General features: G+C 43.9%; 1 protein-coding gene across 1 annotated transcript; it reads left to right on the top strand.

Annotated features, from left to right (window-relative positions):
- Window positions 1-1,250: 1,250 nt before the first annotated feature.
- On the top strand, window positions 1,251-12,992 carry LOC119309981 (protein CHROMATIN REMODELING 35-like). Its single transcript, XM_037585860.1, has 14 exons — window positions 1,251-1,399; window positions 1,925-2,499; window positions 2,829-3,158; window positions 3,402-3,569; window positions 4,131-5,887; window positions 9,816-9,819; window positions 10,683-10,764; window positions 10,889-10,978; window positions 11,109-11,297; window positions 11,385-11,515; window positions 11,614-11,895; window positions 12,055-12,212; window positions 12,764-12,861; window positions 12,967-12,992. The coding sequence occupies exons 1-14, from the start codon at window positions 1,357-1,359 to the stop codon at window positions 12,990-12,992; spliced, it is 3,933 nt and encodes a 1,310-aa protein (XP_037441757.1). The 5' UTR covers window positions 1,251-1,356.
- The last annotated feature ends 1,565 nt before the right edge of the window (window positions 12,993-14,557 follow it).

A 14,557-nucleotide genomic window follows, 5' to 3' on the forward strand; every position in this document is an offset into this window, starting at 1 on the left:
CTTTATTATGAACCCGAATTTCTTACTATTGTTTAATCCCTAGTATATGAAAGAATGGAAACATATTTTCACTCTCGTGGAATAAGAAACCCCGTGCTTCAATGAAAGGAGTATTGTAATTGTTTTGTTATGTACTTCAACAACAGTCGTGAAACTACTATTGCTAGATTATTTCGAACGCGTTCTTTTTTGGTATTTATGCTCGCTATCAGATAATGAAAAGAAAACATGCGAAACGAGATCACTTTATTAACTAGCCAATAATATTTATTAACTAGCTAATAGTAACAAACGGGGACATTATTAATAGAAAAAGGCGCGGAAATCTCTCCTAGCTAACCTAACTAGTTCAGATGCTAGTACGTTGGTAGTTCCCAACCCATGAGACCTTGTAAATCTACCTTGTTATAGCCTCACTTTAGTTGCAATCCTACCCTTAATCACGAGATTTTTTTCTTGTGTATGATTGGGAATTTTAGGTTTTTTTTCAAAGAAGGAGATGGAGAGGGGATAGGGGCAAAGTAGTCATTGGATAAAACCCTAAAATGAAATAGAGCCTTTTATCGAATGGACAGAGTGAGTAAAAGGCGGACATTTTATCGAATAACCCCATAAATCACGGCGCCGCTCACCGCGCCTCCAGCCCTCCCCCTCGCCTCGCCCCCGTCGCCGCCGCTGTCAGGAGCTGAACCTCGATGCTACTGAAGAGAGAAGAAGACGCAGGACAAGTTCAATTATCCAACGGCGCAGACGAGAAGATACCGTTTCAGAACAAACCAACGGCTCAGATGCGTCCTCGCCGTTTTATCCAATGAGTTTAAACCGAACACTGTAATGTAGTCGCTAATCACTGTATTACCGCGGTGAGCTGGAAAGGGGGTTTATATGCTCGGCACCGAGGCGAGTTCGGGCAGGTTGTAATTGGATAAGTCATTGTAGGTAGCTAGAACCTAGGCCGTGAGCAAGACGGGGTATCCGCCATTGGCGATCTGCCCTTGTATCCCTTAAATTTCATGATCCAGCAGTGAAATCGACTCCCAATTCCTCCGATCTCTTCGATCCTCTTCACCTGGTCCTTACAATGAAATAGAGCCTTTTATCGAATGGACAGAGTGAGTAAAACGCGGACATTTTATCGAATAACCCCATAAATCACGGCGCCGCTCACCGCGCCTCCAGCCCTCCCCCCCGCCTCGCCGCCGCCAGCCCTCCCCCTCGCCTCGCCGCCGTCGCCGCCGCCAGCCCTCCCCCTCGCCTCGTCGCCGCCGTCAGCCCCTCGCCTCGTCGCCGCCGTCAGCCCCTCGCCTCGTCGCTGCTAGCCCTCCCCCTTCGCCTCTTCGCCGCCAGCGGCCAGCCATGGACGTTGCCCCCGGCGAAGACCCCCCAGCAGACTCCTCCGGTGAGCGTCCTCCACTGCCCTTTACAATCACATCACCTTTGTGTTTTTCTTTTCTTTAGACACTCTTTTTCTGGGTATTCTGTGCGTGATTAGAATCATAAAAACAGTATTTGAGTTTTGGACTGAATTTACCGTAGGTGATATTTCAAGTGTATCTCTACTAGCTACTAGCTTTATGCATACAGTTTCATTACTATTTGAATTGAATTGTACCAAGTGAAATACAGAGCTTGATGCCAAAAATAAGGATACCTAGTAAACCTATGAGAAAGAATTGATTAATAAAGTGCTTATTTGTTCATCAATTACTATGCTTATGTTAAATAATGCCTGCTGCATTTTATGATCATTATAGTTTTCCACATGTAACTGTCTGTGCCTCTACTTACGATTGCCTTGTACGCATCCCACATTTTTCATGTCCACCTTGCATGTGGCTTATACATCAGAAGTGGTACTTCCATTGCTGTGCAAATTCATTTCTTCTCTCTTATATGATAACTAATCAGTCATCTGTTTCTGTAGGCATGTATTACCGCAGAAAAAGGAAGCCTTCCAACCCCATGAATAATCTTTCACTTACTGGAAATAGGGTTCACAGTTGGGGATGTGGCAGTGTTACCGAGCAGTGGGACCGCTTGTATGCTCAGAAGGTCCAATTACTGACTTTCCTTTCGACTCTGCCCGAGCCTGCTCTGAGTTATGGGCTGAGTGCTGAAACTGATATGGCCAATTCTATCGAGCAAAGAGAAGAGAAAAAGAGTGTAATAGTTCTTGATTCGGACGATGAAGATGAAAGCACAAGAGCACACAAACAACTGACGCCTGAGAAAAACAAACAGCTCACACCTGAGAAAAATAAACAGCTGATACCATCAGAACAGGCTGGTGCTCTCTTGAGGGTGGTAACTGAAGGAATTGATGAAGTAATAAATGAGACAATGCCTGTTGGAGACCAAAAGAGTCAAATTGTTCCGTATAGTCCAAGTGCAACTTTAGTGAATCAGTATCCTGTTACCAGCTATCAACCATCAGCAGTTCTGTTTGAGAGAGTTATATTGCAGAAAAGACCTGAGGAGGAACGTATCCATGATCTGGCTGTATGTACTTTTCACTTGCAATTTTTTACTGAATTTTTACTAAGAGTTATATTGTTGTTTTTGTTCTACATGCTTGTACTGACAAACTAGTAGTATCAACATTTGCACTGCCTCATCAGTATCTCTGAAGGACACTGCAAAACTGTTGTCTTTGTTTTCAATTTTTTTTTAATGTTCATCCATAATTATTTATCGCATCTTAGTTCACAAGTACCCTTTGTCTTGTACTGAAAATAATGGAGTATAATTATCTGATATTTTCTCAATCTATTCCAATTCAAAGCTGAAAGTTTTCATCTTCCAGCCGTAACTCTTGCTGCTCAATGTAGGTTGCTACCCATAAGGAGAAAATAGCAGAAACACAAGTTCTCCCTCCACTGCCTAAGGAGAGAAAAAAACGAAAAGTTGATCCAAGCTCCCAGGTAGATGGGGATGTTGAAATTGTGCCAAGAAAAACAAAAACAAAAAATGAAGCAAATCCAGCAGTATTTGATTTGCCCTCAGAACCTTACAATCCTGTGGGGGAAGACAAGCCTGTGGAGGAAGATGAGCCTATGGGGGAAGATGAGCCTATGGAGGAAGAGCATATACAAGAACAGGAAAGTGATGGTCTTGAAGATTTTTGGAATGAGTACTCAGTGGCACTTGAAAGCTCTAAGGTACAAATTATAATCACAGACTTATGACTTTTGTTGCTGCAGCATTTTGAAACATATCATTTTGTAATTTAATAGTTGTGCTTATAATTGCATGCTCTGTCTGCAAATTGATTCAACTTGTAAAGTTTGAGGATAGATGAGAGCTTAGCTCAATTAGAGAAATCTGCGTACTTTATTTTCCCTAAATTGTTTATCTGGATTTATGTTGTTTGGCATAATGATTTAGTTACATTTATTGGCCAGCTCGACACACTTGAAGAGGCAGCCAATGAGAAAGAAGTGGGTGAGAAAGAGGTGGACAACGCCTGCAATCATGATATACAGATTCACGAAGATCTGGGCCATGTATGCCGTGTCTGCGGTTTGATTGTGAAAAGGGCTGACACAATCATTGATTATCAGTGGAGAAAGGTATCTTATTTGTTTAAGATATGTGATGATGCTTCTGTAACTATGAGGCCGTTTAGCAACATATGTATTTTAAATTTTTTGGAAGTTCTTACCAAGTATTCTGTTTAGCAACAAGCAAATTGGCCCACGGGAACGTGTGCGATCCATTTGGTGTGCTGAAACTGATTTCAAATACATTTTTTATTTTGTATTACACTATTACGTTGTTTGAACAAAATCTGTTTTTATAAGAGCCAAGTGCCTAAAGGGGCACAATATGCCAATCATACCTGAGAATTAGTCCATGCCATCTTATCCGACAAAATTGACACATTTGCTCATGCCGCAGAGCCTCACGCTAGACTTCGTGGGTTGTTATTTGGGTTATTCCTGTATTTCCAGCATGAAGAAAATTTTCTAGTATAGCGCATGTAGTTGTTATTTTCTGATATTCTGTATCTACTGCTATGCATTATAATTTTTCAGAAATGTCATGATGGCATAATATAAACTTTCGAATGACTTGAAAGTTTAAACGTATGATTGGAACGATCAATTGACATTATGTTCACCTCATGTCAGGCATCAAGGTCAAGATCATATTTCTCTGAAAAGCGTTCAAAGGATTCTGACGAGATTGTCACTGGTGATGTTAGAGTCGCTGAAGAACTCAATGCTTTAGACATTGCTATTCATCCAAGACATGAAAAGCAAATGAGACCACATCAGCTGGCAGGTTTCCACTTTCTGGTCAAGAATTTGGTCTCTGACAAACCAGGAGGTTGCATTCTAGCTCATGCCCCTGGTTCGGGGAAAACATTTATGCTCATTAGTTTTATTCAGAGCTTATTGGCAAAGTATCCCTCTGGAAGGCCGCTCGTTGTACTCCCTAAAGGCATATTAGGTACATGGAAAAGGGAATTTCAACAGTGGCAAGTGGAGGACATACCACTGTATGACTTGTATTCTGTCAAGACCAGAGCAGAGCAGTTGGAAATCCTCAAGTCTTGGGAAGCCAAAAGGAGTATCCTCTTGGTGGGCTACACTCAGTTCTCTTGGATCATTAGCAGTGACGAGGGTGGTGCCGTTGCAGCTGGATGCCAGGAGAGGTTGCTTAAGGTCCCAAACCTACTTATAATGGATGAGGGCCATTTACCTAGGACTGAGTCAACTAATGTTCTAGAATCACTGCAGAGAGTACAAACTCCACGTAAGGTGGTCCTATCTGGTACACTTTTCCAAAATCATGTCTCAGAAGTGTTCAACATCGTGAATCTTGTACGCCCAAAGTTTCTCAAGAAGGAATCGTCTCGTCCTATCGTTGCCCGTATAATGAGTCAAGTGTCGATATCAGGTCGCAGGATTTCAAAAGAAGACACTGATAAATTCAATGAGTCGGTAGAAGAGACCCTGCTGCATGATGGTGACTTCACGAGAAAAGTAAACGTCATTAGAAGTCTCAGAGAACTAACAAAAGACGTGCTTCACTACTACAAGGGTGATATCTTGGATGACCTACCTGGCCTTGTAGACTTCAGTGTCTTCTTGAAACTCAGTCCCAAGCAGAAAGAAATCGTTCACAAGTTGGAAGCCTACGAGAAGTTCAAAAAAAATGCAGTAGGAACTGCCTTGTACATGCATCCATGTCTGTCAGAAATGTCAGAAGTTGCCGCGGCTGATAGGGCTTCCAACTTGACGGATGCAGCTGTTGATAGTCTGGTCCAGTCTATCAACGTGGCCGACGGTGTGAAGGCCAGATTTTTCACCAATATCCTGGCACTTGCGGAATCTGCAGGAGAGAAGGTCCTTGCTTTCAGTCAGTACCTGCTTCCCATGAAATTTTTGGAAAGGCTACTTGTTAAGACAAGGGGCTGGCATGTAGGAAAGGAGATGTTTGTGATCCGTGGTGATAGTAAATGTACTATGGAAGAAAGAGAACTGACAGTGGCTCAGTTTAACAACTCTGCTGATGCAAAAGTCCTGTTTGGCTCTATCAAGGCATGTGGGGAGGGCATCTCCCTGGTGGGCGCATCGAGAGTGGTCATTCTAGATGTTCACTTGAACCCCTCTGTTACCCGTCAGGCAATTGGGCGGGCGTTCAGGCCTGGACAGCAGAAGAAAGTGTTTGTCTACAGGCTCGTAGCAGCTGACTCTCCGGAGGAGAACACCCATAAAACTGCGGTCAAGAAGGAGGTGATACCGAAGCTGTGGTTTGAATGGAGCGAGCAGCGCTGCACGTCGGAGGGCTTCCAGCTGAACGAAATAGACATCGACGACTGCGGGGACGAGCTGCTGGACAACAGGGCAATGCGCCAGGACATCACGGCCTTGTACACAAGGTGAAGGGAGGCTGGCTGTTGTACATACACCGCGTACATATGGCTTGCCGGTCGTTGGTGATTGTCATTGCTCTCAGGTAAGAAGGGTCTCGTGGAGAATCATTCTTTTCACATTATGATACCTGTTTCTCCTTGTTTTGCCTCAAGTAACGCGTTCGTCTTATGGCCATTTCTTTTCTTTGTTTTTCTTGTACAGGGTGTCACAGTTGTTGCTCCATTGTGGTGGAATTCCAAGCAAGGGTTTTCTGTTGTTGGTGCCGTCTTCCTGCCTATGTCTGCTGGGTGACCTACCTACCTGTTTTGTAGTATGTGCCGACTTGGGACAGCAATTAGCCAGGGAACCGATCCTCGTCGCATCTCTTGATCAGGACTCCCAGGATTAAGCAGATACGTGTTTTTTTGCTACCTTGTCGTGACCAAATAATGTTGTTGTGTTGGATGCCAAACCTTGGGCTGCACTGCACCTCCCACCGTCGTCGGTAGGGTGATAAGTGTTTCCTGTGTGCAGGAAATGCAGGTACTCTCTGTTATGAGGGGAGGAAAACTGAAATAACCCCTGCAAGTCATAAATTGGAACTCGGTGTCGTGCTGAGAGATGTACAGATTGTTTGCTGTCTTAAATTCTGTGTCGTCCAGTGTTTATCCATCTATCTATATGTTTTTGGCATAACAGTGTACATCTGTTCATGTGATTATGTGATTGATTTGCCGGATTTTGGAAGAGCTGTCAGCGGGATGGCGCTTTGGTGTGGCTGACTCGGCTGTTGTGCTACTGAATTTCATCAGAATCAGAATGGTAAGTTCCCAGTCTGGCATTTGACAGTGCTTCTGATTTTCTTTTGGCACAGCAAAAGGCCACACGCCCATCCTGATTAAGAGAGAGATGCCCATCCTGTAACAGTTTTGGTTTTGTTTCTTCTGTACCTTTTGGGCCGGTGGTGCAAAACATCCTGTTTGTGTTTAATTGGAAGGAAATGGTTTCAAATCTGCACATCCGGCTAGCTACTCGTAGCGTTTTGCAGGGATGGTTCAGCTCCATTACAACTAGCTTGACGTGAATTTCGCATGCCGAAATGATATAGAGAGGGCACGCCCCCTCCCTATTAGGGCAAATCACCAAATGGACGGCACCAACTCCAACTCCCTATTGTTACAGTTGTTGTTGTGGAAGGCCTAGCAAGTGTTTTTCTGACGAGACAGACCACCACTGCGCCCCTTCGCGTTGCCACCACCAACCGTGCGCAGTGCGTTATCACCAACACCAGTGGCGGAGGACGAAAGTATTTTGAGGTGGGGCGAACTCTTAAGCCAAAAAAAAAAAATTGTGCACGACCAACATAAAGAATACAATCAGCAATGAACAATGCACACCAATATTTTCATATAATCCTAAACAGAATAGCCAACTAAAATGAAAATGCAAACATACTTTAAAAAGACAAACAACCTAAAACATACCCAGGCAAGTTCTAATGGCGAGTGGAAGACCCGGGCAACGGTAGTGCCCTACCCTTCTTGTGAAAATCTTCCTTAATTTTACCAAGATCAAGACTTTTGAATATCCCTCGTTCAATATAACACACCATCAAGTCATTAAGCCAGCCATCGGACATCTTGCTGCGTAACTCGGTCTTGATGATCTTCATTGCTGAAAAAGCCCTTTCAACTGTTGCTGTCGCCACCGGTAGTAGCAATGCCAGCTCAATGAGGCGATAAACCGTGGGAAACATGATGTGCCTTTCAAGTTCAACCATCTTTTTAGCTAGGCTTGCAATATCATGACAATCTCTAAAATCTTCAATTCTTCTCATATGAATAATGAATAGCTCAAGGTGATCTCGTATATGCTCACGGTCATAACTAGAGAAATCCTCATGATAAATCTCTGCGAGTCGAGCAAGCTTACTGATATTGAACCTAGAAAAGGAGTCTCTTGGGTCAAGACAAGAGAAGTTCTAGAGGAGCTCTGAAGATACCTCATTAAAACGATGATCAAACTCCGTGGTGATGGAGTCTATAGCAACATAGAAGGTGTCCACACGGAAGAAATGATCAGCAATGACATTGTTTCTTCCACCTTTTCTTGATTTCCCCCATTTTGTGAAGGTGTCATCCATACTTGGTATTGGAATTTCATTTTTGGTGCAGAATGCTTTCACATCTTCCAAGAGTGGCTCCCAACCATCATTTCTCCAATTGATCAAACGTGTTCTCACATCCGTAACCAATGACATAGCCTGAAATGATACAATTGTGGGTTTAGATGCAACTCTACTTACATGAACAAAACATATCAAGCAAACTAGATACATATAACATACTCCATCTGTCTATCACATACATGAACAACATTTTGATCCTTCTTTTGCAATAGAAGAGATAGATCATTTGTCATATGAAGGATTTTTAACATCATCTTTAGGATGAACACGAAGCTGAATGTCTCCATTTGATGAACCAAACCTCCTGCCCTACATGGAACACGCACATCCTCCTCAACAATGCCCAGAACTTCTATCACAGCATCCCACATTGATTCAATGCGAGATAAAGTTGTGTAATGAGAGCCCCAACGTGTATCTCCGGGTCTGACTAATGAGGTTGCTTGATTTTTCCCTCTTCCCGTGGGCATCTCACCCCTCTCAATCTTATCCAAAAGAATCTGCTTTTGCTTATCAAGCAATTTATCCTTCCTCCTGCAAGATGAACCACTGACATTGACAATCATGGTCACATACTCAAAAAAATCCTCAACACCCTTGCAACATCTCGAAACAGCAACAACTACCAATTGTAGTTGGTGGGCAAAGCAGTGAATATAGAAAGCATATTGTGGATGCCAGTTGCCCCACCGACATGCTTACGGAATGTTGCGACTGCATTTTTCCAATTGTCATACCCCAATTTGGAGAAAACCTCATAACCAAATTTCTCATCCATTCGGTCATGTTTAAAAAGAAAACAATAGTGACACTAAGCTTTTTTCTTGGAAACACTATATTCCAACCATTCAAAATCCTTATACCATGCTGCTCGAAAGCATCTTTCATCTTTATTTGATGGAAAATTGGGACACATTGGTTGAGTTGGACCCATCTCTATGTAAGCAAATCTAACATCATCCCTAATATTGGGGCTAAATCTATCAAGTGGAATGCGAAGTCCTGGATCATCTTTTATGTAATCCATTGAAAAAACGGTTATACCTTCATCTCCTAGAACCTCAACATTCTCCTCGACTATTGCTTCGACGGAATCTGGAATCTCTTCTTCAACTTGTTGAGAGGGCACGGAATTTGCATTCTCTGTTTCTGCAGTATTCACTTGATTTTGATGAACAGATTGGCCCGGAGCGTTGCCACTTTCCCTTGTACTTGGATTGGAGTTGGAGCTGCTGCGACTACCACCAAGTACCTCAAAGTATCTCTTCAAATCTGCAATTCATCACATAAAAACTGCAATTGATCACTGCATTCTATCCTCTTGGCCCTTCTTATCCTAAAATTCAGAGAAAAATACCTATGCCCTTCTTCTTTGCCATTCCTTTCCCCTTCCTGTCCATCTTCACTTTCTGGCAGCCGGAAACTGGCCCTCACACAGTCACGCGTGCTCCGGCTGGCCGCCGGCGCCGGGAACGGCACGCCCTCCTGCTGACCGTCGACCTCGCGCAAGCTCGTGGCCACCAGGAAGTGGCCCCCGCCCCCCACGCGCGCTAGGATCTCCTGCTGGCCGCCGCGGCGCCGACCCCGCGCTCGGTGCTGCTGGCCGTCGATCCCCTCGCGGCCTCGCTCCTGCTTGCTGCCGCCCAGGCGCGCCGCTAGGGTTGTCTTTTCTCTCGTGGACGACTAGATCGAGCCAGGGCGTGGAGGCTTGGACGACTGGATCGATCGATTGAGCGAGGCTGTACGTGCGCCTGTGGGCTGGTGAGGTTGGTTAGGCCGGCCCAATAAGGTGTCCATGTTATATCACAGCCCAACAAAACGTTTGACGGTTATTGTTAGCGATCAGATGAATCCATCGATGTATATAGGTATACCTAGTAAAAATTCCGAAAAATCAAGGTAGGGCGAGCGCCCCACTTCGCCCTACCGTGTCCTCCGCCTGTGACCAACACCGCTGCTACGGCGCCGCCCTGAGCAACAAGCACAACCACGACCGAAGACACACCCGAAATTAGGGCCGCAGTCCCCGCCACAACACACCGCCCACACGACGAGGGCATCCAGCGCTGCCGCCCACGCGGCCAGTGTTGTCGCGGAGCTGAAAGCGTCAGTGTTGGAGGTGGCTGGTAGATGGTGCATCGAGAGTTTCTTCGGTGGTGGAAGATGGTTCTCGGTTTTGGAGCCCCTTGGGGGTGATGTTGCTTGAGGACTTGAGAGTCGCGATCCAAGAGGAGTGGAGATTTGCTCCAGTCGACAACCCAAGTGCCAACTATGACGCCATTCGCGACAACACTGGCATTTTTTACAAAATGCATGGCTGTTCTTTATTTTTAAGACAAATTTCATAAAAAAATTGCCACCCATAAAAAATTGCCACCCATCATAAAAAATTGCCACCCATGTTTAGTTGGTCCAACTGATGGTCAAATCTGAATTTTAAAGTGTGTACGCACCACGAAGGAAGTATACACTTTAGTTTGGACTACAATAGTTTGGTCAATATAATGTCCATTAGAGAACGGAGTGTGTAATGGGTTCATCAACACAACAATATATGTACTCTGCATACTTCCAAATTTCTAATTAGTCATCCATTAGATTTGGATGACTGGGTTTTGTTCCATCTATTCAAGGTTGGAAAGATGCCGAGAGACAAGCGCAGGCCGAGAGGCTTGGATCAAGTACAAAATGCCTCCAAGAGAGTGCTTAGGTCAAGTGAGTCACTGATTCCAAGTTTTTCATCCTTTTACCTTCTTCCATGCATATGTTTAAAAAAGCTCACCATTCTGCTATTGTATCATAATATTTCCAATTAACTAGCTAGGGCCTTTCTGATCAGGTAGCATCTCCAAAGTGCAGTCTGGCAATTCTAGTAAAACTGGTGAATGTGCTGGGAGTGAACTCACTCAAGACGATGCTTTATGTGATGGTGATTATATATACTGCAATGTGCACATTAATTACCAGATATGCTTCTTTTAGAATTATGATGATTCATAAACCAACTGTGTACCTATTGGCTGAAAACTTGAAATCATGATATTCCTGTATATATGTAGGAGATACGGTGGTACTTGAACGCACAGCTGGAGGTTTCATTGCATTGTCAGATGGTAAAAGCAAGATGACCGATAATGTGGCGCTTGCCAATGCTAGTAAAACTGATGCATCTCCCTTGGCTGAGGATCTCATTAGACAAGCTGCTTCAAACTTCAAACCAACCGTTGTATCTCTTGCTTCACTCGATGGTGATTATATATACTGTTATTATATAAGATTATGATTCAGACATCAACTGCTGTGTGTGGTTGACATTAATTATGAGATCTCTGTAGGAAATACCATGCTGGCTGAATGCACAGGTGTTTGCCTTGAATGCCCAGATCCTAATACTGCAAAGTTTCTGACTTCACTAAGCTTGTTTACAGCATCAGATGGTAAAAGGAATAGCAGTGATCGTGTCAGGGTTGGTGCTGCTAACTTATCTCTGCTCCTTCCCCTTATTTGGTACGCACGAATCGTTCAGTATAACCGTCTGTCGTTCCGTTTTATCACTGCACGCAGATTCAAGTACGCTCCCCAAATGGTCGAGTCGTCAGTGGGCAGTTACTGTATTATGATGCATATTATGGTATTGCTTTTGTCGGCACCCAGCATTTGCCTGGCTGTGAAGTAGACCACAGGCTTGTGCTTGATCATGACAAACAACTTGAGTCTAGTAGTGAGGTGGTAGCGTTATGGCAATCTTTCAGTTCAGACAAATTGATGGCCAGCCACGGGCAGTTGATTGGCACTACAGATGGTACAGTCCACAAGCTTATGTACAGTACATGTAAAATCACTAGGGTGAGCTCTTATGTTCTATCTGGTTTTTCTACAATGTTCTAGTAAATAAATGGATCATGATATGAATGGCTTAATCTATTATTTATGCACTGAACCCTATTCTTCAAGACATAAACTACATTTTTGCCTTCCTTGATTGTCACTTCTAATCTGTCTTAGGTTGGGTTTGGAGGCCCTCTCATTGATTTAGATGGGCATTTTGTTGGCATGAACTTCTATCATAGTCAAACGAGCGCGGACCGTCAGCAAATAGTGATTACTCCCTGCCTTCCGCGGAAAATAGTTCTAAAATGTATGCAGTATTCTGGGATATTCAAGTATGTAAATCTAGGCGTGCACTATTTTGCCCTGTCCTACATTCCCAGTTTGAATTGTAAGGCATCCAATTTGCATGCCAAACAGCTTTCAAAATTTCCTAGTATATTCCAGTACGCTGGCAGATTGCATATCTTGTACTGCTGTATATTTTGACATCTGTAAACGTTTCTCCCTGTAGCTTAATAAGTTGTGGCATTACCTACATATACTTTCACCCACATCAACTGTCCTGTTAGTATCTGTTGTACTCGCCCTGAACTAGATTATTTTCAGGGGTTCTACGACGCTAATATATTTTCGTAAATGAGCAGTAGTTTCTTATTCAAACCAGAATATGGACAGCCAAACCTATATTTCTGACGTCCCTGGAGATTTTGTTCCTCATTTTCTCAGTTTACCTTTTTTTTCTGTGAGATATCTCATATATGTAACCATTTGGATCTACTTTCTTCTTCTTGTTGTTGTTGTATCTTGCCCTCACTTCCTGTATGGTCTTGGTATCTAGTCTCTGTGAATTTACCACCGCCGGTTTTTCTGCACTGTACTGCAGGCTTGAAACTGAAACCAAGCAAGGGGGTGATGATACGATAGAAAGTAGCCCGACCAAGATACATGAATCTTGTACACATGGTAACTACTATCGGGACGGTGAGCAAAAAACACAATGACTGATTAGAACTACTGCATTGTGCACTATCAGCAATTCATCCTTATCATATTTTTCTAATGCCCCATATTAATAATTATTTGTAGGTTTCTTCGCCATGAACCCAGGTTAGTTTTCTGGTTGTACCTGTTATTAGCATATTACTATTATGCGGTGTGCTCTAAACTGGGAAACTACCTCCATGAGGATGCCGTATGGCACGAGGAGGGTATTCAGGCCAGATTAACAGATTGATGAACCATTTTCTTATTGCTTGATTGATTCGTCGAGAGGTTGATACTATTGCTGATCACTTCAAAGGATATCAAGTGGAGCATGTTGATCGAAGGAAAAATGAAGTAGCTGATGTGTTAAGCCGGCTGGGGTCATAGCGTAAGCCGGTCCCCCCTAATATCATGTGTTTCGTATTTAGCTTACATGACCCGAGGCGAGTTACCTGAGGATGAAACTTTGGCCAGGCAGATAACCTGGAGGTCTAAGTTAATGACTATTGTCAATGGTGAGCTTCACAGATGCAGTGTTACAAGGGTGTTTTAACAATGCGTTTCTCTTGAGGAGGGCCGTGAAATTTTAAGGGAGATTCCTGAAGGAGATTGCGGTCATCATGCCGGCTCTAAGTCTCTCGTTGCTAAGGATTTTTGTCATGGGTTTTATTGGCCGACGACTCATGCTGATGCAGAAGATCTGGTCAGTAAATATGATGGTTGTCAGAAATTTTCAAGACGGGTTCATATGCCGGCTCAAGAATTGAGGATGATTCCAATTACTTGGCTGTTTGCATTCTGGGGGCTGGATATGGTTGGGCCTTTCAAAAGGTCCAAGGATAAAAAGACCCACCTCTTGGTGGCGGTTGATAAGTTTACAAAGTGGTTGAGGCTGAGTCGGTCAGCAAATGTGATGCAGCCACGGTGGTTCAATTCATCAAAAAGGTGATCTTTCGTTTTGGGTATCCTCATAGTATCATCACTGATAATGGTACTAATTTGTCTAAAGGAGCAATGAAAGAATTCTGTCAACAAGAGCATATCCGGCTTGATGTGTCATCGGTAGCTCACCCCCAGTCTAATGGCCAAGTTGAACGAGCTAAACAAGAAATTTTGAGAGGTATCAAGCCCCGGCTTATGGTTCCTTTGCAGAGAACACCGGGTTGTTGGGTGGAGGAATTACCCTCAGTGCTTTGGAGTATCAATACCACCCCCAATAGATATGCGGGTTACACACCTTTCTTCATGGTTTATGGAGCTGAGGCGGTTCTCCCCAGTGACATACGTCACGATTCGCCTCGTGTGGCAGCTTATGTTGAAGCAAACAATGAGAAAGCATGATAGGATGCTATCAACCTGTTAGATGAGGAGCGTGACCTTGCGGCGGCTCATTCGGCGATTTACCAGCAAGACATGCGTCGTTATCACAGCCGCTGAGTTAAAACCAGGACCTTTCAAGAAGGCGATTCGGTGCTCCGGTTCATCCAGGATCAAACTGACATGCACAAGCTATCCCCACCTTGGGAAGGGCCCTTTGTGGTCAGCAAGTATCTGAACAACGGGTCATACTACCTTATCAATGTTTGAGACCACAAGGACTCACGCACGTCGGAGGAGGAGACCCGCCGGCCATGGAATATTGGTCATCTTCAGCCTAATTACACTTGAGCCACTGGCTCTGGTGATGTACATA

This window comes from Triticum dicoccoides, chromosome 5B (assembly GCF_002162155.2).
Source record: "Triticum dicoccoides isolate Atlit2015 ecotype Zavitan chromosome 5B, WEW_v2.0, whole genome shotgun sequence".
NCBI classification, from domain to species: domain Eukaryota; kingdom Viridiplantae; phylum Streptophyta; class Magnoliopsida; order Poales; family Poaceae; genus Triticum; species Triticum dicoccoides.

Excerpts from the sequence above, each read along its gene's own strand:
- LOC119309981 (XM_037585860.1), top strand. The coding sequence starts at position 1,357 with ATGGACGTTGCCCCCGGCGAAGACCCCCCAGCAGACTCCTCCG. Across the intron at positions 11,516-11,613 it reads ATAGCAGTGATCGTGTCAGG|ATTCAAGTACGCTCCCCAAA; the intron begins GTTGGTGCTGCT and ends CACTGCACGCAG. Across the intron at positions 11,896-12,054 it reads GTACATGTAAAATCACTAGG|GTTGGGTTTGGAGGCCCTCT; the intron begins GTGAGCTCTTAT and ends AATCTGTCTTAG.